This window comes from Xenopus laevis, chromosome 2S, assembly GCF_017654675.1.
Source record: "Xenopus laevis strain J_2021 chromosome 2S, Xenopus_laevis_v10.1, whole genome shotgun sequence".
Classification (NCBI taxonomy): domain Eukaryota; kingdom Metazoa; phylum Chordata; class Amphibia; order Anura; family Pipidae; genus Xenopus; species Xenopus laevis.
In genome coordinates this window covers 47,183,883-47,204,702 of record NC_054374.1, presented here as the reverse complement: position 1 = coordinate 47,204,702, position 20,820 = coordinate 47,183,883, and the positions used below count along the sequence as shown (strand labels likewise).

The 20,820-nt window shown below is 37.8% G+C and overlaps 1 protein-coding gene across 2 annotated transcripts in view; it reads left to right on the top strand.

Moving 5' to 3' along the window:
* nme7.S (NME/NM23 family member 7 S homeolog) overlaps positions 1-20,820 on the top strand; it is a 92,799-nt gene that overhangs the window by 48,669 nt on the left and 23,310 nt on the right. For both annotated transcript variants that reach the window (XM_018249211.2, XM_041583742.1), the window contains 2 exons: positions 17,277-17,341; positions 18,121-18,189. In XM_018249211.2, the coding sequence (XP_018104700.1) occupies positions 17,277-17,341; positions 18,121-18,189 (134 nt within the window). The remainder of the gene's footprint in view (positions 1-17,276; positions 17,342-18,120; positions 18,190-20,820) is intronic.

Sequence of the window (20,820 nt, the reverse complement as noted above, 5' to 3'; positions counted from 1 at the left end):
GTGTATACAATAGGTTTTTAACATAATGTTAAAAACCTATTGTACACACTTTGATATTTGGGATATCCAGCCATGGTTTATCACGTGGATGAGATTCAATTTGTGAAGAAAAAACTTTCCTCCTTATTCACTTCGAGTTTTTTTCTAAAGACTTCAATAACATAGTAAGTATGGTTGAAAAAAGACACACATGTCCATCGAGTCGAACCTTTTTTTTTTTTTTTTTTTTATTAACTACCTATCTGCCAGTTGATCCAGAGGAAGGCAATAAAACCCACCTGAAGCCTCTCCAATTTGCCTTAGAGGGGGAAAAATTCCTTCCTGACTCCAAAATGGCAATCGGACTATTCCCTGGATCAACTTGGACTATGAGCTATTTCCCATAACCCTGTATTCCCTCACTTGCTAAAAAGCCATCCAACCCCTTCTTAAAGCTATCTAATGTATCTGCCTGTACAACTGATTCAGGGAGAGAATTCCACATCTTCACAGCTCTCACTGTAAAAAACCACTTCCGAATATACAATAGAGTTTTCGCTTGATAAACCATGAGATAGGTTTTTCTTCTGGTGTTTTAATAGAACTGTATTGCATAATGTCTTGTCTCTGTATGAATGAATGATGATACACCTCATGATTTTGTGTACTGCTTTAGATGTCACAGTGGAAGATAAATTATATTTTCATGCCAATGTGCCTTAAATGTTCTGAAATTATTCGCATTTTATGGCTCAGTGCATAGGCTTTCTGTAGCTGCTTTATATATTAATGGAAGCCATTCTTTATTTATTACATTTGTGCAAGTTGAAAGATTCTTATGAACACATGTTTAACACAGCTGTGCTTATATTATTCTGAAATCCAGTTGGTAATGACATATAGTTATAGACAATAAAACGCTTGAGAATTGCTTTTTTATTTTACATACTGGAAAGGCATAAATAACTGTTATACGGTATTTCATAATACAGGCATGGGACCTGTTATCCAAAATGCTCTGGACCTGGGATTATATGGATAAGGGATCTTTTCTTAAAAGCATTTAAATTTAATTTAATCCAATAGAATTGTTTTGCCTCCAGTAAAGAATAATGATATCTTAGTAAAGATCAAGTACAAGGTACAGGTCTGGGATCCGTTGGAACCCGTTATGCAGAAAGCTCTGAAGGCTCCCACAGACTCCAAGTAATTAAACTTTTTTTAAATTATATCCCTTTTCTCTGTAATAATAAAACAGTACCTTGTACATGATCCAAACTAAGGGGCCCATTTACTAACAATTTCTATATTTCGTAAAAGCTCCAAAATTTGAAATGTATTCAATGTATATAAAGGTATATATAAAGTATATTTAATGTATATAAAAGTAAAAAAAAACACGAAAAACTTTACCAAACTTCACCAAATAATTGTTGAGGTGCTATAGAAGTCCATGGAAGCTGCCCTGATTTTATTGGGCCACTTTTTTCTCAAATTGGACTTTTAGATGTTTTTGGATTTTGTTTCACTAGGATTTTTCCGAAAAACTTGAATTTTTAGAGGTTTTTGAGGTATTTGTATTATTTAGTGCATCGTTCAGCGGTTTTTTTTTTCGTTCACAGTTTTTATGTTCGGATCTTTTAACAAATTCAATGACATTCATGGTTTTAGAGTTTAGTCGTGGTTTCCAAAACCTCTAAAACCCAACCTTTAATAAATAAGCCTCCTAAATATAATTAATCCTTATTGGAGACAAACCAAGCCCATTGGGTTTATTTAATGTTTTCATGATTTTATCGTAGACTTAAGGTATGCAGATCCAAATTATGGAAAGATTCTGGAATCTGGAAAACCCCAGGTCCCGAGGATTCTGGATAACAGAACCCTTAACTGTACAATTTTATTATTACAGAGATAAAAGAAATAATTTTTAAAATTAAAAATTTTAATTACTTGAATAAAATGATGTCTGTGGGATATGACCTTCCTGTAATTCTGAGCTTTCTGCATAATGGTTTTTCTGGATAACAGATTCCATACCTGTACAGGGCAGATACTAAAAAACTATGGTTGCTTTAAAGGAATTGTTAAGTGTATGTATAAAAACTGAGTAAATAGATTGGCTGTGCAAAATAAAACATGTTTTCAATATAGTTAGTTAGGCAAAAATGTAATGTAATAGGCTGGAATGACTGGATGTCTAACATAATAGCCAGAACACTTCCTGCTCTCTTGGCTTCCACTGATTGGTTACAAGGGAGTAGCCAATCAGTGACTTGAGGGGGGGGGCTCATGGGTCATAACTGTTGATTGATTTGATGATTTACTTTTTCACTGTGATAATAAAACAGTACCTTGAACTTGATCCAAACTAAGATATAGTTAATCCTTATTGGAAGCAAAACCAGCTTATGAGGTTTATATAATATTTACACGATTGTCTAGTAGACTTGTATGCAGTGGCCCAATAATTTAACATTACTTTCCTTAACATTATATAAAGTATACAAAAATTGCTATAGTGAAGCCTTCATAATATCAGTCAGTCTAGAGACAGAGCAAGTCATTTAACACCATTCAACACTAAAAAACATTTTTTAAAATAGGACCACTATGTGAAATGTCACAATATATACAGATCCTCACAGGCTGTATGTATTGCATGTGAAACAGAACAAATATTCATTTTGCGTGCTTTGTAGTTGTACAGTGACATTCCTAAAATATACATTTGTGATGTGGAATGTCTGTTTTCAAATGGTCATCATGTTTCTGGCTTCTCAGGATTAATGGAAACAGTATGACATGCATGTGCAGAGTCATGTGCTAATCATAAAGATTCTTTCAATTTTCCAAAGGTTAACAGAGTTTCATTTTAACATGAAAAAATTAAGCTTTAAAAATCTTCAAAATAATTTTGAAAAAGGCTGTCCCCTATAAAAAACACTGTGTGCACTAACTCGTACAACATTGTGTCCATTAGTGTTTCACATAGCCCAGTTTTCATGCAGACCAGCTGGGTGCCTCTCAGGGTCGGATTTACAAAGCAGCCGCCGCTGTCGTTCATCACCTCCATCCCCTCCCTTTTATTCGCTCAAATTTTCATCCTTGGGACTGAAGCAATGGGGATTGGTGCACGGAAAATGTAAAGAATTATTGTATCTCTTGTGCATCCCCAGTGTTTCTGAACCAATGTGGTTGGGCAGCATGCCGCTCCCTAAAATCCACAAATCCAGGCCTGGGGCCTCTTTTGGGTAAGAGTTATAAGTATAAGTTAAGAGGGCTTCTTGCCAACAATGAGAACACGTGGGGTTTTTACATTGTGATTTTAAAAGCGTAGGCACTGGCATAAATTCACACACAGAATCATACTAAGCTGGTATTGTGCGTTTTTCAGACAGGTGTTTGTATTTCCTCTGTCATGTTCCCGTCTCCCCTACCGAGGGAGAACCCTAGGGTGCATCATAACATAATTATAACACGCAAGCCACGCCACTATCATGTAAACGTTACAAGACTTCTTGCAAGAGTTTTAGGGGCAAATGTACTTAAAGGGATCCTGTCATTGGAAAACATTTTTTTTTCAAAACGCATCAGTTAATAGTGCTACTCCAGCAGAATTCTGCACTGAAATCCATTTCTCAAAAGAGCAAACAGATTTTTTTATATTCAATTTTGAAATCTGACATTGGGCTAGACATTTTGTCAATTTCCCAGCTGCCCCTGGTCATGGGACTTGTGGAGAGAAATGCTTTCTGGCAGGCTGCTGTTTTTCCTTTTCAATGTAACTGAATGTGTCTCAGTGAGACATGGGTTTTACTATTGAGTGTTGTTCTTATATCTACCAGGCAGCTGTTATCTTGTGTCAGCGAGCTGTTATCTGGTTACCTTCCCATTGTTCTTTTGTTTGGCTGCTGGGGGGGAAAAGGGAGGGAGGGTGATATCACTCCAACTTGCAGTACGGCAGTAAAGAGTGATTGAAGTTTATCAGAGCACAAGTCACGTGACTTGGGGCAGCTAGGAAATTGACAATATGTCTAGCCCCATGTCAGATTTCAAAATTGAATATAAAAAAATCTGTTTGCTCTTTTGAGAAATGGATTTCAGTGCAGAATTCTGCTGGAGCAGCACTATTAACTGATTCATTTTGAAAAAAAAAAAATTCCATGATAGTATCCCTTTAAGGTCAAATATCGAGGGTTAATAAAACCCTCGATATTCGACTGCCGAATTGAAATCCTTCAAATTCGAAATTCAACATTTTAAACCTTTTTTCCTTCACTCGAGCTAAGTAAATGGGCCCCTTAAAGTCCACGGTTTCAAAATACAGGTATGGGAACCATTATCCGGAAACCCTGTTATCCAAAAAGCTCAGAATAACGGAAAAGGCTGTCTCCCATAGACTCCATTATAAGCAAATAATCTAAAGTTTAAAAAATGATTCCCTTTTTCTCTGTAATAGTGAAACAGATCCTTGTATTTGATCCAAACCAAGATATAATTAATCCTCATTGGAAGCAAATGCAACTTATTGGGTTTATTTAATGTTTACATGATTTTCTAGTAGATTTAAGGTATGAAGATCCAAATTACAGAAAGACCCATTATCCGGAAAGCCCCAGGTCCCGAGCATTCTGGATAATAGGAGCAATACCTACCTGTACAGCATGTTTTAGCCAAGTGTATTTCCTACCTATCATATCATAATTTGTTCTATGGGTAGAGAATTTTAAGTGCATATTGGTGCTTCAGCCAAAAAAGCAAATGAAGGTATTTGCTGGCAGACGTAGACTTCTAATTTCCTAGTGACTTTACTGTAGTGCATATTCCATTGTTGCCTATAGATTTCTCCAATGTCTGAATTTTTAAAAACACGACTTAAAAACATTTGCAGCCTGCTCTTCACTGTACACCACAGGTGTAGGTCTTTATACTCCGGCACGGAGCAAAGTTTAATTCTAGGCTTCACTCTAGCCAAGATTCTAGTTCCTACAATGTCTTGCATGTTCTGTAAGTAACAGACTTATAAAGAAGGAGAACAATAAAAATGTATTTGTATTATGGGAAATAAAGTATTGAATGGATGAAAGCTGACTGCTCCTAAACTGGTTCAATCTAGTCAGGACCAGTGGTGAAAAGGGAAAGAGTTACTGCTTTAAATAGCAATTGTAACTTTAATCTTTTGTTGTTTTTTGCCTTGAACTCTTTACATGCTACATACAGTGTGATATGAATCTACCGTGCTGACAAGAAAGTACCAGGGTGCCAGCACATTTCTGTGTTTCTTTCTGAATTATGCTATGATTACAGGCAACATGTCCACAGAAAGGTTTAACCCTTTCCCTGCCAGCCGTTTTGTCCTAGATGCGAACATCTACTGCCAAGCAGTTTTTAGATATTTTGCACTCTTTCACTTTAAGGGCCCTTCCTGGGGCGGTCTTTTAGTTTACCCAGGAAAACAATATATTGTTTTTTTCAGGACAACCTGAACTTTCAAAATATGCAAGAATTTTGGTGTAATTCTACTTCTGTAAAAAAATATAGGCTTCTAAGTGTCCAATAAAATGAAAAAAATCATGTTTCACAAAGAACAATCACATATATCAGAAACATTATTTACTTTATGTATGAGAACACAGCTGATTTGGAAAGGTCTATGTCTCCTGAACGCGGCAATACCAAATATATATAGTTTTATGGAGATTTCTCACTTGTATAGATCAAAATCTACAAGCAGTACACTAGCAAATGTCCAAAGCACCGCTCCCCAAACGGCATACTTCTGATTACAAGGCCAAACATTCCACTAACAGTAGGTTTACCCTAGAAAACTACCCATTATTAGAAAGAACAGATTCTGGTGAATCAAAAATGGGTAAACATATCGTTGTACTCCAAACTACCAAGTTGCAATTGTTTCCTAAAGTTATAATGTTTTATAGAAATTGGTGAATTTTTTGAAAAATGACCTCAAAGCTTCCAATCTACAGAATCGTATCTCCCACACATCATTAGGTATCAATGTAAAACACCCCAAATATGAAAGCCTGGGGTCCACTGAACAGTTTGATGCCAAATATGTATAGGTGTACCCAAGCATGTGACATATAGGGGCCCTAAAATGTAGACACCTCATTTGAGCTATCAGTTCTGTAATTCCAGATACTGCAAAATCAACACATTTGCATCGTTTTGGGGTGGGGTAAAAGTAAAAAAAAATAAGTTCACCCCAGAAAACCATATATTTTCGGAAAGTACACATTCCCACGAATCTAAATTGGGTATGCATGTCTTTGTACTACAAAGTACCAAGCCGCAAACCATTCCTAAATTTGGTGATTTTGGTGACATTTCCAAAAATCACCTCAAAATTTCTACCCTGCAGCATCGTATTACCCACATACTTTTAGGTATCAAGAGAAATCACCCCAAATATGAAAGCCTAGGGTCCTCTGAACAGTTTGATGCCCAATATGTATAGGTGTACCCAAGCACGAGGCATACAGGGGCCCCAAAAGGAAGACCCCCATATGGTCTGTCATTTCAGGTACTGCAAAATCAACACATTTACATCGTTTTGGGGGGGTCAAAAGTAGAAAAAAGTGGGTTCACCCCAGAAAACCATATATTTTCGGAAAGTACACATTCCCACGAATCTAAATTGGGTATGCATGTGTTTGTACTCCAAAGTACAAAGCCGCAAACCATTCCTAAATTTGGTGATTTTGGTGATATTTCCAAAAATCACCTCAAAATTTCTACCCTGCAGCATCGTATTACCCACATACTTTTAGGTATCAAGCAAAATCACCCCAAATATGAAAGCCTAGGGTCCTCTGAACAGTTTGATGCCCAATATGTATAGGCGTACCCAAGCACGTGGCATACAGGGGCCCCAAAAGGAAGACCCCCATATGGTCTGTCATTTCAGGTACTGCAAAATCAACACATTTACATCGTTTTGGGGGGGTCAAAAGTAGAAAAAAGTGGGTTCACCCCAGAAAACCATATATTTTCGGAAAGTACACATTCCCACGAATCTAAATTGGGTATGCATGTGTTTGTACTCCAAAGTACAAAGCCGCAAACCATTCCTAAATTTGGTGATTTTGGTGATATTTCCAAAAATCACCTCAAAATTTCTACCCTGCAGCATCGTATTACCCACATACTTTTAGGTATCAAGCAAAATCACCCCAAATATGAAAGCCTAGGGTCCTCTGAACAGTTTGATGCCCAATATGTATAGGTGTACCCAAGCACGTGGCATACAGGGGCCCCAAAAGGAAGACCCCCATATGGTCTGTCATTTCAGGTACTGCAAAATCAACACATTTACATCGTTTTGGGGGGGGGCAAAGGCAGAAAAAAGTAATTTCACCCCAGAAAACCATATATTTTCGGAAAGTACACATTCCCACGAATCTAAATTGGGTATGCATGTCTTTGTACTACAAAGTACCAAGCCGCAAACCATTCCTAAATTTGGTGATTTTGGTGACATTTCCAAAAATCACCTCAAAATTTCTACCCTGCAGCATCGTATTACCCACATACTTTTAGGTATCAAGAGAAATCTCCCCAAATATGAAAGCCTAGGGTCCTCTGAACAGTTTGATGCCCAATATGTATAGGTGTACCCAAGCACGTGGCATACAGGGGCCCCAAAAGGAAGACCCCCATATGGTCTGTCATTTCAGGTACAGCAAAATCAACACATTTACATCGTTTTGGGGGGGTCAAAAGTAGAAAAAAGTAAGTTCACCCCAGAAAACCATATATTTTCGGAAAGTACACATTCCCACGAATCTAAATTGGGTATGCATGTCTTTGTACTACAAAGTACCAAGCCGCAAACCATTCCTAAATTTGGTGATTTTGGTGACATTTCCAAAAATCACCTCAAAATTTCTACCCTGCAGCATCGTATTACCCACATACTTTTAGGTATCAAGAGAAATCACCCCAAATATGAAAGCCTAGGGTCCTCTGAACAGTTTGATGCCCAATATGTATAGGTGTACCCAAGCACGTGGCATACAGGGGCCCCAAAAGGAAGACCCCCATATGGTCTGTCATTTCAGATACTGCAAAATCAACACATTTACATCGTTTTGGGGGGGTCAAAAGTAGAAAAAAGTGGGTTTACCCCAGGAAACCATATATTTTCGGAAAGTACACATTCCCACGAATCTAAATTGGGTATGCATGTGTTTGTACTCCAAAGTACAAAGCCGCAAACCATTCCTAAATTTGGTGATTTTGGTGATATTTCCAAAAATCACCTCAAAATTTCTACCCTGCAGCATCGTATTACCCACATACTTTTAGGTATCAAGCAAAATCACCCCAAATATGAAAGCCTAGGGTCCTCTGAACAGTTTGATGCTCAATATGTATAGGTGTACCCAAGCACGTGGCATACAGGGGCCCCAAAAGGAAGACCCCCATATGGTCTGTCATTTCAGGGACAGCAAAATCAACACATTTACGTCGTTTTGGGGGGGTCAAAAGTAGAAAAAGGTATGTACACCACAGAAAACCATATATTTTCGGAAAGTACACATTCCCACGAATCTAAATTGGGTATGCATGTGTTTGTACTCCAAAGTACCAAGCCACAAACCATTCCTAAATTTGGTGATTTTGGCGACATTTCCAAAAATCACCTCAAAATTTCTAGCCTGCAGCATCGTATTACCCACATACTTTTAGGTATCAAGAGAAATCACCCCAAATATGAAAGCCTAGGGTCCTCTAAACAGTTTGATGCCCAATATGTATAGGTGTACCCAAGCACGTGGCATACAGGGGCCCCAAAAGGGAGACCCCCATATGGTCTGTCATTTCAGATACTGCAAAATCAACACATTTACATCGTTTTGGGGGGTCAAAAGTAGAAAAAAGTAGGTTCACCCCAGAAAACCATATATTTTCGGAAAGTACACATTCCCACGAATCTAAATTGGGTATGCATGTCTTTGTACTACAAAGTACCAAGCCGCAAACCATTCCTAAATTTGGTGATTTTGGCGACATTTCCAAAAATCACCTCAAAATTTCTACCCTGCAGCATCGTATTACCCACATACTTTAGGTATCAAGAGATATCACCCCAAATATGAAAGCCTAGGGTCCTCTGAACAGTTTGATGCCCAATATGTATAGGTGTACCCAAGCACGTGGCATATAGGGGCCCCAAAAGGAAGACCCCCATTTGGTCTGTCATTTCAGATACTGCAAAATCAACACATTTACATTATTTGGGGGGGGACAAAGGTAGAAAAAAGTACGTTCACCCCAGAAAACCATATATTTTCGTAAAGTACACATTCCCCTGAATCCAAATTGGGTATGCATGTCTTTGTACTCCAAAGTACCAAGCCACAAACCATTCCTAAATGTGGTGATTTTGGTGACATTTCCAAAAATCACCTCAAAATTTCCACCCTGCAGCATCGTATTACCCACATACTTTTAGGTATCAAGACAAATCACCCCAAATATGAAAACCTAGGGTCCTCTGAACAGTTTTATGCCAAATATGTATAGGTGTACCCAAGCACGTGGCATATAGGGGCCCTAAAATGAAGACCCCCCCCATATGGTCTGTCATTTCAGGTACTGCAAAATCAACACATTTACATCGTTTTGGGGGGGGCAAAAGTAGAAAAAAGTAAGTTCACCCAAGAAAACCATATATTTTTGGAAAGTACACATTCCCACGAATCTAAATTGGGTATGCATGTGTTTGTACTCCAAAGTACAATGCCGCAAATCATTCCTAAATTTGGTGATTTTGGTGACATTTCCAAAAATCACCTCAAAATTTCCAACCTGCAGCATCGTATTTCCCACATACTTTTAGGTATCAAGATAAATCACCCCAAATATGAAAGCCTAGGGTCCTCTGAACAGTTTGATGCCCAATATGTATAGGTGTACCCAAGCACGTGGCATATAGGGGCCCCAAAAGGAAGACCCCCATATGGTCTGTCATTTCAGATACTGCAAAATCAACACATTTACATCGTTTTGAGGGGGGCAAATGTAGGAAAAATTAAGTTCACTCCAGAAAACCATATATTTTCGGAAAGTACACATTCCCACGAATCTAAATTAGGTATGTATGTGTTTGTACTACAAAGTACGAAGCCGAAAACCATTCCTAAATTTGGTGATTTTGGTGACATTTCCAAAAATCACCTCAAAATTTCTACCCTGCAGCATCGTATTACCCACATACTTTTAGGTATCAAGAGAAATCACCCCAAATATGAAAGCCTAGGGTCCTCTGAACAGTTTGATGCCCAATATGTATAGGTGTACCCAAGCACTTGGCATATAGGGGCCCCAAAAGGAAGACCCCCATATAGTCTGTCATTTCAGGTACTGCAAAATCAACACATTTACATAGTTTTGGGGGGGCAAAGGTAGAAAAAAGTATGTCCGCCCCAGAAAACCATATATTTTTGGAAATTACACATTCCCGCGAATCCAAATTGGGTATGCATGTCTTTGTACTCCAAAGTACCAAGTCGCAAGCCTTTCCTAAATTTGGCGATAAAAGCAACGGTTTTTACATTTCTGAAAATCGTCTAAAAATATTGCAATTGGCCGCATTTATCTCACCCAACTTCTTACATACAATTGTAAAACACAATAAATACTGATGCCAAGGGTCTACTGAACAGTTTTATGCCCAATATGCATTGATATACCAAGGCAGCTGGCATGTGCGGACCCCAAATGTAAATAGTGAATATGAGTTTTCTCTGCTGCCGATTCGCCTTCTGTAAACATAGACCCTTGACTTCATATTATGTGCCTCAAGACCCTCCTAACAGCAAAGACCCCCCAAAACCATATGTTTTTGGAAAGTACACATTCTGACGAAAACAACCAAGATAAAGACGTCTTTCTACAGCAAAGTACCAAACTGCAAAACATTTATAAACATAGATTTTTACATTTCTGAAAATCGCCTAAAAATGTTGAAGTATGCCACATTTATCTCACACAATGTTTTACGTACAAAGAAAAATCACCCCAAATATGGACATCAGAGGTCTACTGAATAGTTTGATGCCCAATATGCATAGATTTACCAAAGTATATGGTGTGTACGGCCCCAAATGTAAAATGTGCATATGAATTTTCACGCTGGCCAACTAAGCTGCAGAAAAGAGAGCCCCAACTGTGCGTTATGTGCCGTAAGACCCCCAAACTGTAAAAAGACCCCAGAAAACCATATATTTTTGGAAAGCATATATTCTGACGGATCAATCTAAGTAAAATAATATACCAAAGCACCAAACAGCAAAACTATACTAAAGATACATAAGGAACAATAATCCAGGAATAAAATTGCAATAAAACCACAAAAATTGTGCAAATCAATGAAATAACAAAATAACTGCACCGACAGCGTAATTAGTGGCCGAAATCGATTATCCAATAGTCACGCTGCTATAATAAACAGTTTTTATGGGTAAAAAAAACACAAATTGGTGAAATGAAAAAGTAAAAAAAATAAAATGTGTATACATGTGTGTACACTTCCAAGAATTGTGTGACAGTGTATAAGTGTGTATATAAGTGTATATAAATGCATATAAGTGCATATAAGTGGAAAATGAAAAATGGAAAAAAAACGTTTTTTTTTTTTTTTTTTTACTAAAATATGTGTGTATGTGTGTATAATGTAGGTAGGTGTATGCAAGTGTGTATAATGTAGGTAGGTGTATGCAAGTGTGTAAAATAAATGACACTTACCGTTTTTGGCTGATCTAAGAGCTGGAGAAGAGAGATCTGCAGATTCACAGCAAGCAGGAAGTGTGTGGGCGTCGCTGGAACAAGGTGAGCAGGAGGAAGCAGAGCAGCAAGGCAGACACGCGATTTGCTGTGTCTGCCTCTTTTAGGTCGGCCCTGCGACAATCCAGTCGCAGGACCGACATGACAGCCCCCCAGCCTCGTTGCCCAGGGGGCTGTCAATGCTGCTAAACCTCTGCAGAGGCGGCTAAAGCCGCTGATGCAGAGTACAGCATGTAAAACTGCAAGAACGTACAATGTACGTGCTTGGCAGTTAAAGCCCTTGCCTGCCAGAACGTACGGTGTACGTGCTTGGCAGGCAAAGGGTTAACCTTACCTTGAATTTTTTGGGATTGATTTTCTGGTCGAGACCTTAAAATACTGTACAATTGTCTGGGATAGCAGATAGTTGCTTATGTGCACATTGCTTTCTAAAAAGCAACTACTAGAATGATTTTATAAGTCTTGTTGAAACAAGGGGGGAAACAAGGAGCCTATGACTAAGTGCCCAGAAGGCACGAAATGCGTAAGGCCTCCCTCTGAGATGTTCCTTTTTGTATAAATAAAACTTTTTTACTTGCATCTATTTTTGGAGTGAAGTCCAGTTTTTGTGCCAGTCTACCATTGAAATCTACATGTCTTATTTTATTTTTATTTTATTAAGTTTTAGTAATGTTTCCTGGGCTTGTGTAGTGTAATGTACTTGCTGCAACATATACGTGCATTCAACTTTAACTTCCCGCCGTATGCAAATTAGCCAACGCTAGTGCAACTTCTTTGACCAGAAACCACGAACAATTCAGAGTTTTCGGGGTGAGCTCCAAAGTTTGCCTGTTTTTCGGCCTTATTTCTTCATAAATAAGGTCCATTTGGGCAATTGGAGTTGCTCAGGTTTCTAACTTAGAAATACTCAGATCAATTCTGACCTTGATAAATACTCCTCTTTCTGTAGCTTTTAACCTAGCCATGTCCTTTTACTGCTAGAGGGACCTTCGCTCAAAGAGAAATATTCTGTACTATTATAATCACTGCTGCAGTATTATTGCTTTGGGATTGGCCCATATGCTTCATTTCAATGTTTTATATTTATTCAGTATCTAATCACAATAATCAAACATTTTGTCATTGAAAGCAATTTATGTCAGAGTTTACTGTCACAATGAAAAGGGATAATGTATTCTATTCATTTGCATTTTGCACCTGATCCTATTCTTTTTACAAGGAAAACATGTACGCCAGTGGGGATAACAATCTAACTTCTCTATTTTATGCATGCAAATGCCACAAAACCAGCTATTCAACTTGGTGGAAGAAACCAGAGCACCTGGAGGAAACCAATACAAACCCAGGAAGGACTTACAGACTCCATGCATGTAGTGCCCTGTTCAGAATCACATCCCATATCTTAGCACTTGCATTTAGGAGCTGTTATATTGCTTGCCATGGCTACAACAATATTGATTGATTGAAGTGATTACATAAAGCACAGTAATGGGTTGATTTATCAAGGGTTGAAGTGAGAATTAAAATTTGGAATCCAAATTTTTAAGTTTTTTTTATAGCCAAAGCTGTCAAATTTGACTATGGAATTGTTAAAATTTGATTAGAGTTTTTTTTAAAAATTCAAATTAGATTTTCAAGATTTATCATGCACTGGCCCTTTAATATGTCGCATTCGACTATTCGCCACCTAAAACCTGCCAAATTGCTGTTTTAGTCAATGGAAGACGTCCTGGGATCAATTTGGATTTGTTTGCAGCCTTCCTGACTTTCTGAAAAAAAACTTGAATTTGTTTCAAGTTTTTGGGTCGATCCTATAAAATAAAATGTTTTTAATAAACTTTGATTGGTCAAATTTTGAGTTTATGGGAGTTTTTCAAAACTCACATGATCTCGAAATTCAACACTTGATAAATATGCCCCTTAGTAACCAAGAATTATATTGCGCTGTTTCCATGAAGCCTTTGTAGAAATACTCTAGTTAAGTTTGCATTACAATATTTTTAGAGATTGTTGTAGCCTATTAGCACTTTAAAGAGTCCCTGTTTTTTCATGCAAATATTAAAGGAAATATATACCTCTCATTTGCAATTATAATTGCACTATAATATATTGCTATACTCATTCACTCAGTTTTACTTTCTCTGTTGTGTGCTTGTAAATTAGCTAAGCATAGAGAAATATGTTTAAATTTATATTTTTTTCCCTGTAATTTTCTCTATATTTTACAAATATATTACAATGTGCTTTATTTTTCCAAAGATGCTGTTAAAGTATTATATGCCATTGTCCCATGGAAGGTTGGCCACAAGTTCTGTCATTTCCTAGAGGACCTCTGATGTACTTTTATTTATATGAACCCGGGTTCTTGGCTTGGTGGTCCTGGAGCATTGTGTGATGTTTTTGGGGGAATGCTTACCTGAACGGGTAAACTCCCTGGTTCAAATTCACTAAGCGCAGAAGCGCCGAACGCTAGCGTCAATTCGCAAGCGTCGGGCATTTTCGTTACTTCGCAAATTCACTAACGGACGCTGGTGTAATTTCGCTAGTGTAACTTCGCACCCTTACGCCTGGCGAATTTGCGCAACGAACGAAACTACGCAAATTCACTAACGCGCCCATTGTTCTGAACGCCACCTTTTACGCTAGACTTCCTTCGCCACCTCAGACCAGGCGAAGCGCAATAGAGTAGATAGGGATGGCTTCAAAAAAAGTGAAAATTTTTTCTAAGTCCCAAAAAACGCTGGCGGGTTTTCTATATTATGGGTGATAGGCTGAAAAAGATCGAAAATTTTTTTGGGGCTCCCCTCCTTCCCCCCAACATTTCCTAACTCATGGCAACTTAACTATACAGTGGGCACATGTGTATGGCAAAATAAAAATTTTTATTTATGTATGTTTTGAAGGTTTTCTAGGCATTTGTAGTGCTGATACGTATTTCTCCATTGAAATTTGAATTTGGCGCTGTATGCAAATTAACCATCGCTAGCGAAACTTTGCTGTGCTTGGCGAATTAACGCTAGCGCAACTTCACAAACTTATGCTACCCCTGTGCGCAACTTCGGATTTTAGTGAATTTGCGGAGCGCTGGCGAAACTACGCCTGGCGAAGTGGGGTGAAGTGCGGCGAATTTGCGCCTGGCGCAACTACGATTCTTAGTGAATTTGCCCCCCTGTGTTTATTTATACAGGTATACAGAATGCTTGGGGACCTTAGGGTTTCCGGATAAGGGATATTTCCATAATTTGAATCTCCATACCTTAAGTCTACTAAAAAAATCATTCAAACATTAAATAAACACAATAGAATTGTTTTAACTCTGTTAAAGGAACAGTCCTGTGTAAGAATAAAAGCTGGGTAAGTAGATAGTCTATGCAAAATAAAAAATGTTTTTAATATAGTTAGTTAGCCAAAAGTATAATTAATTAAGGCTGGAGCGAGTGGATGGCTAACAGAACAGAACTCAGCTTTCTGCTGAGTTAGTCAGCGACTTTAAGGGGGGCCACATGGAACATAACTGTTCAGTGAGTTTGCAATTGATCCTCAGCATTCAGCTCAGATTCAAGTCACTGATTGGTTAATGTCTGCTAACCAATCAGTGGAAACCAAGAAAGCTGCAAAGCAGGAAATAGTGCTCTGGCTATTATATAGTGAATAAAGTACCCCCTCTTGTAAAATATAAGGATATTATAAGTTACCAAGGAGTTTCATGACCATATAAAAACACGAGGCCGAAGGCCGAGTGTTTTTATACAGGTCATGGAACTCCGAGGTAACTTCTAATATCCTCATATTTTGCAACTGGGGGTACTTTATTTATTATAATACACAACTTTCAGTGAGTCATGTGACAGAAATGACATCAGAACTCACCGTTTATAACTGATGACATCAGAACTCACCGTTTATAAGGATATAATTTACAGGATATTAATGGTTTTTGTGTATTATATTCTATTATTCACTCCAGCCTTTATAAACTACATCAAAACATTAAAACTATATTGAAGACATTTTTTATTTTGCACAGATTATCTATTTACCCAGTTTTTATTTTTATACTAAACAATTCCTTTAAGGATTAATTATATCTTAGATAGGATCAAGGACTAGGTACTGTTTTATTATTACAGAGAAAAAGGAAATAATTTTTACAAATAAAATGGAGTCTATGTGAGATGGCCTTCCCATATAGTAGATTTCAGCATAGATCCCATACCTGTACCTGTAAAGACAAATCCTATAAGTATATATCATCATCATATACAGGTGTGGGACCTGTTATCCAGAATGCTCATAACTTGGGGCTTTCCAGATAATAATTTGGATCTTCATGCCTTAATGGTGGTTTTCTGCTAGAAAATCATGTAAACATTAAGGGGCCGATTCACTAACTTTGAGTGAAGGATTCGAAAGTAAAAAGCTTCGAATTTCGAAGTTTTTTTTGGGCTACTTCGACCTTCGACTACGACTTCGAATCGAAGGATTTGAAGTAAAATCGTTTGACTATTCGACCATTCGATAGTCGAAGTACTGTCTCTTTAAAAAAAACTTCGACCCCCTAGTTCGCCATCTAAAAGCTACCGAAGTCAATGTTAGCCTATGGGGAAGGTCCCCATAGGCTTGGCTAACTTTTTTTGATCGAAGGATATTCCTTCGATCGTTGGATTAAAATCCTTCGAATCGTTCAAAGGATTTTATCGTTCGAACGAAGGAATTATCCTTCGATCGTTCGATCGAACTATCTGCGCTAAATCCTTCGACTTCGATATTTGAAGTCGAAGGATTTTAATTCCTAGTCGAATATCGAGGGTTAATTAACCCTCGATATTCGACCCTTAGTGAATCGGCCTCTAAATAAATCCAATTGGCTATTTTTGCTTCCAATAAGGATTAATTATGTTAGTTTGGATCATGTACAAAGTACAGTACTGCTTTATTATTAGAGAGAAAAAGGGAAATGATTTTTAAAAATCTGGATTATTTGGATAAGATGGAGTCTATGGAAGACTTTCTGTAATTCGGAGCCTTCTGGATAACTGGTTTCCAAATAACGGATTCTGCACCTGTATTCTCTGTGCTAAGGACAATGATGCTGAAAATGTAAGGGTACAGTAAAAGAAAGTGTTGGTGACATGAAAACTATTGTCTGAAATATGGCAGTTTTCCTTTCCTGTCTTATAGATAAAATGGTTGGTGTATAAACTGGTATAGCCTACAAAAATTCTGTCTTCAATAGCTTTTGAGCAAAGCATTTGCCTGAAAATCATTGTTTTACTCTACCACCAGTCTATAATCATGTTTACATCTGAAGTACAGTTTAAAGAGCCAGCTTTTAATTTTTGTCTCTTGTGAACTGGCATGTTAGAAATCATGGCACATTATATATTTTTATTACTGTTACAAAGCTCACATTTCGCATTTTGCAAGATACGTCCTTTCATGGGGTGGCAAAATTAATTTGTACTTCATTTTCTTTTACTCAGGTCTAACTGGAAAAATCCTTAATGCAATATTGGATGCAGGCTTTGAGATCTCAGCAATGCGAATGGTAATTTATGATCTGAAAGAGAGTATACCTAGTTTTGCAAATTTAAATGCAACAGAAATGAAAATAATCATTCTGGATATAGAATGTTTCTATTACATGCTGGTCATTTCCCATTCTTATCTTTGTAATTAGCTTTTGTAACCTGTCAAGAACAGAACACACAAAATGGGGTATATACAGTAACTACGAATAAGCCTTTAGTAGAAATGTACACAGCTTAAATATAAGATCAGACTGTGCTGGTGTTAAAAATTGTGTTCTGGACAATGATGAATATAACCCTGAGAAAATCAACATTTATTTAAATAAGGTTTGCATAAATGAAATAAATGTAAGAAAACAAAAGTATTTTAAAAAGCGAATGAGGGAATGGGGTTTAATTTGGTTTGGTCCAAATAAACTAGCTCTTTTTTCTGAAATATGCTGTTTGGTAGGGTAAAAATGTGGTTACTGGTTACTTCCAGCTAACTCATTTTATATATTCATTTATAAAGTAGTTTTGAATAATAAAAATAAAATAAACAAGTTATATGGGTAATTTACAGCCATAAGTGGAGTGTGCAAAGTGCAATATCAGTTGCAATTTTTTATAAATGCTTTTTCCAATGATTCCAGCATCGTTGCTAAAACAATAGCAACTGATGAATTTAAAATTGTAGCAATGGCATTTTGGCCTAAATCAGACCGCATTGAGCTGAACATTTGAAAGTCATCATCATCATTTACACAGTGCAAGGCAGTTTATATGTGTTGTAATATTTTGTTTGTTGGTATTTTAGTTTTCCATCGAAAAAGCCAACGCTGAGGAGTTTTATGAGATATACAAAGGTGTGGTAGCTGAATTCAGTGTAAGTACAAGTCACAAGTCAATTGCTGCTCTCAATAAAATATGACTCAGAAGGTACTTTGATTGGACAATTTGCTGTATAAAACAACACTTTGCATTAGTATAGTGAGTTCAGTTAAGGCGATGGAGAAAGTGCATGCTTATAATAATAATTACACATATATTTTTGCTATCAGTAGCGCTTATTGTGCAAAATCAGAATTTAACTACAGCAGCATTTCTTCCATAGAACTAAGGGTAAAAGCACAAGGGAAAAATTCAGGCATTTTTTCCACAAAGTTTTGTATTCATTAAAAAAAACATGGCAGGCAAAACACCTGAAATTACTCTTTGTGCCATTGCCCAAAAGCTGACTGCCATTGCACTGCAAGCTGACTGGTTGGTTCCATGAGCCTATTGGAGGGACATTTCAATAAGCATTTTGGGTCGTCACACTCTATGCAGTAGAGTCAGTTGGGTATCACTAAAAATGGCATGTATATTATAGACCTGTGCTCGCACACCCTGGCCTTCCAATAAATGAATGTCTGGTGCACAATCCGGACAGACAACATAATCACTGGCATGCGAAGGCAGTTACAAGCAGGGATAAACCCTTGCTTTTTTATTGCAGCAGTGCCACGTTTCAGGGTAGTAACCCCAGCATTGGCTTGTAACTGCCTTTGTGTGCCAGTGAATTTTTTGTAATCACAAAAATGGCCCATGGGCATACAGGTTAAACTAAAGTACTTTAGTGATTGGAGAATCTAATCCACCAGGTCTAAGGGGTGATTGTATATCTAATTGCATATAAAATATGGAATTTTTTTTGTAAAGTACTCATTCACAAAAGATACTTGTGATACATGTTCCTTGCACATGCACCAATAGGACCACCCAATCTTCTCAGATAATGTGTGCAAAAGTGCATGCACTGAGACAAAGGAACACTGTACTGTAATCCTGAAAAAGGCAGTAATTCCAGGGTTCCCCCTTGGAGGTTGCCTCAATAAATTCAACTGACTATTGCTAAGTGAAACTCATTTTAATAGTGTCTATGAATGAGCTTCCTGGTGTTTACTTATAGCTGCAAACAATGGAGAAGAAAATGAAGAATAAGTTTGCTGTGGTACAATTGTCAGGGCCCGAAGGCTCAGTTTGTAGCTGCAGACCAAGGAGGAAGCAGTAGGCTTCAAAACACAGTTTGTGGTACAAAAGGGGTCAAGAAAAAGATTAATCAATCCATGCAAAAGGTCAATTCAGGCAGCAAAGGTTCTTAGTCAGGATCAGGAGTTCAATAACAATAAATCACACCCAGGAACACAACAGAGTTAAACTTATAATCGGGCAATGGCTGAAATCTCCTGGCGTCCTTTTATAGGTGAATTTGAGCACCAAAACATACTTGATGACGTCATGCGTCACGAGTTGACGTTGCGCATCGACGCTGCACATTTTGATGCTGGCCTCATGACATTTGAAGCAGTCGTGATGACGCTGCGTCCAGATTGAGACGCTGGCGTCGGATAGCTACGTGGTTCCCCCTGGGCGCCACCATCTTGGACAGGACGCCGCCATGGAAGGATGCGCCGGTGAACGCTCCTTACAATGATGAGTCATTGCTGAACACTGCATGTTCCCCATGCACAAAGCAATCTTGGCATGCCAAGGTGTGTGAGTGCGCTCTATCTTGAACGACACAGAAATCTTTACCACCTCAAAGGTGGATGAGATTCCTTAAAGGAGAACTAAATCTTAACTTAAAAAGTATGGTAGAAATGTACATTATGGTATGGGCTTCTGTACCAGCCCAAGGCAACCACTGCCCTTTAGCAGGGAAGATCTGTGCCTCCAAAGATGCCCCAGTAGCTCCTCATCTTCACTTCTGCTGATTCACTGCACATGCTATGTGCTGCTGTCACTTACAATATACAGTACAACTCACAATATACAGTACACATAGAATAAAAATGGCACAATATAAGGCTGATTAGTAATTAAAAAAACATAAAGAGACCACTCCAGCTCACCATTCCGATTCACTGCTCCCTTGCCAGTGTCCCCACTGTATCCACAGGCTGCTGGACGGCACTTATATTGCAAAAAAAATATTGCAGCAGGCTGCTGATATATATACCTAGGCCTATGATTTAGGGAGTTGTTCCTGAAATGCGTTAGGCGTATATATCAGCAGCCTGCTGCAATAAATTTTTTACCAGAAGTGCCATCCAGCAGCCTTTTTTGTGACGTGATTAGTAATTAATACAGATAATTACTACATGGCAGCACAGAAACCAGTGCAATTAGCATCAAATTTTAATAATCAACCCTATAGCATCATCTTATATTACAGGCCAATCTCATTTTCTGCTTGATAATTTGTGATGACCCCTAAAATTAGCCTCTCAAAAGCTTCACAGAGCCCACTGACACTTTCCAAGGTGCTGACCCCTGTGACAAGTTTGAAGTCCTGGATCATTGCTGAAACTTTAGACTACTGCAATAAATTCATTATGTAAAATATGGGATTTTTAACCACATTCATTTTTAGGGTTTAGTTCTCCTTTAAGGGATTACAGTAGGGCTTTTTACACTCTCTTGTAAATTTCATTCCAGAATGCTAGGGCCTTTTACAAATAATGTAATAAAATAT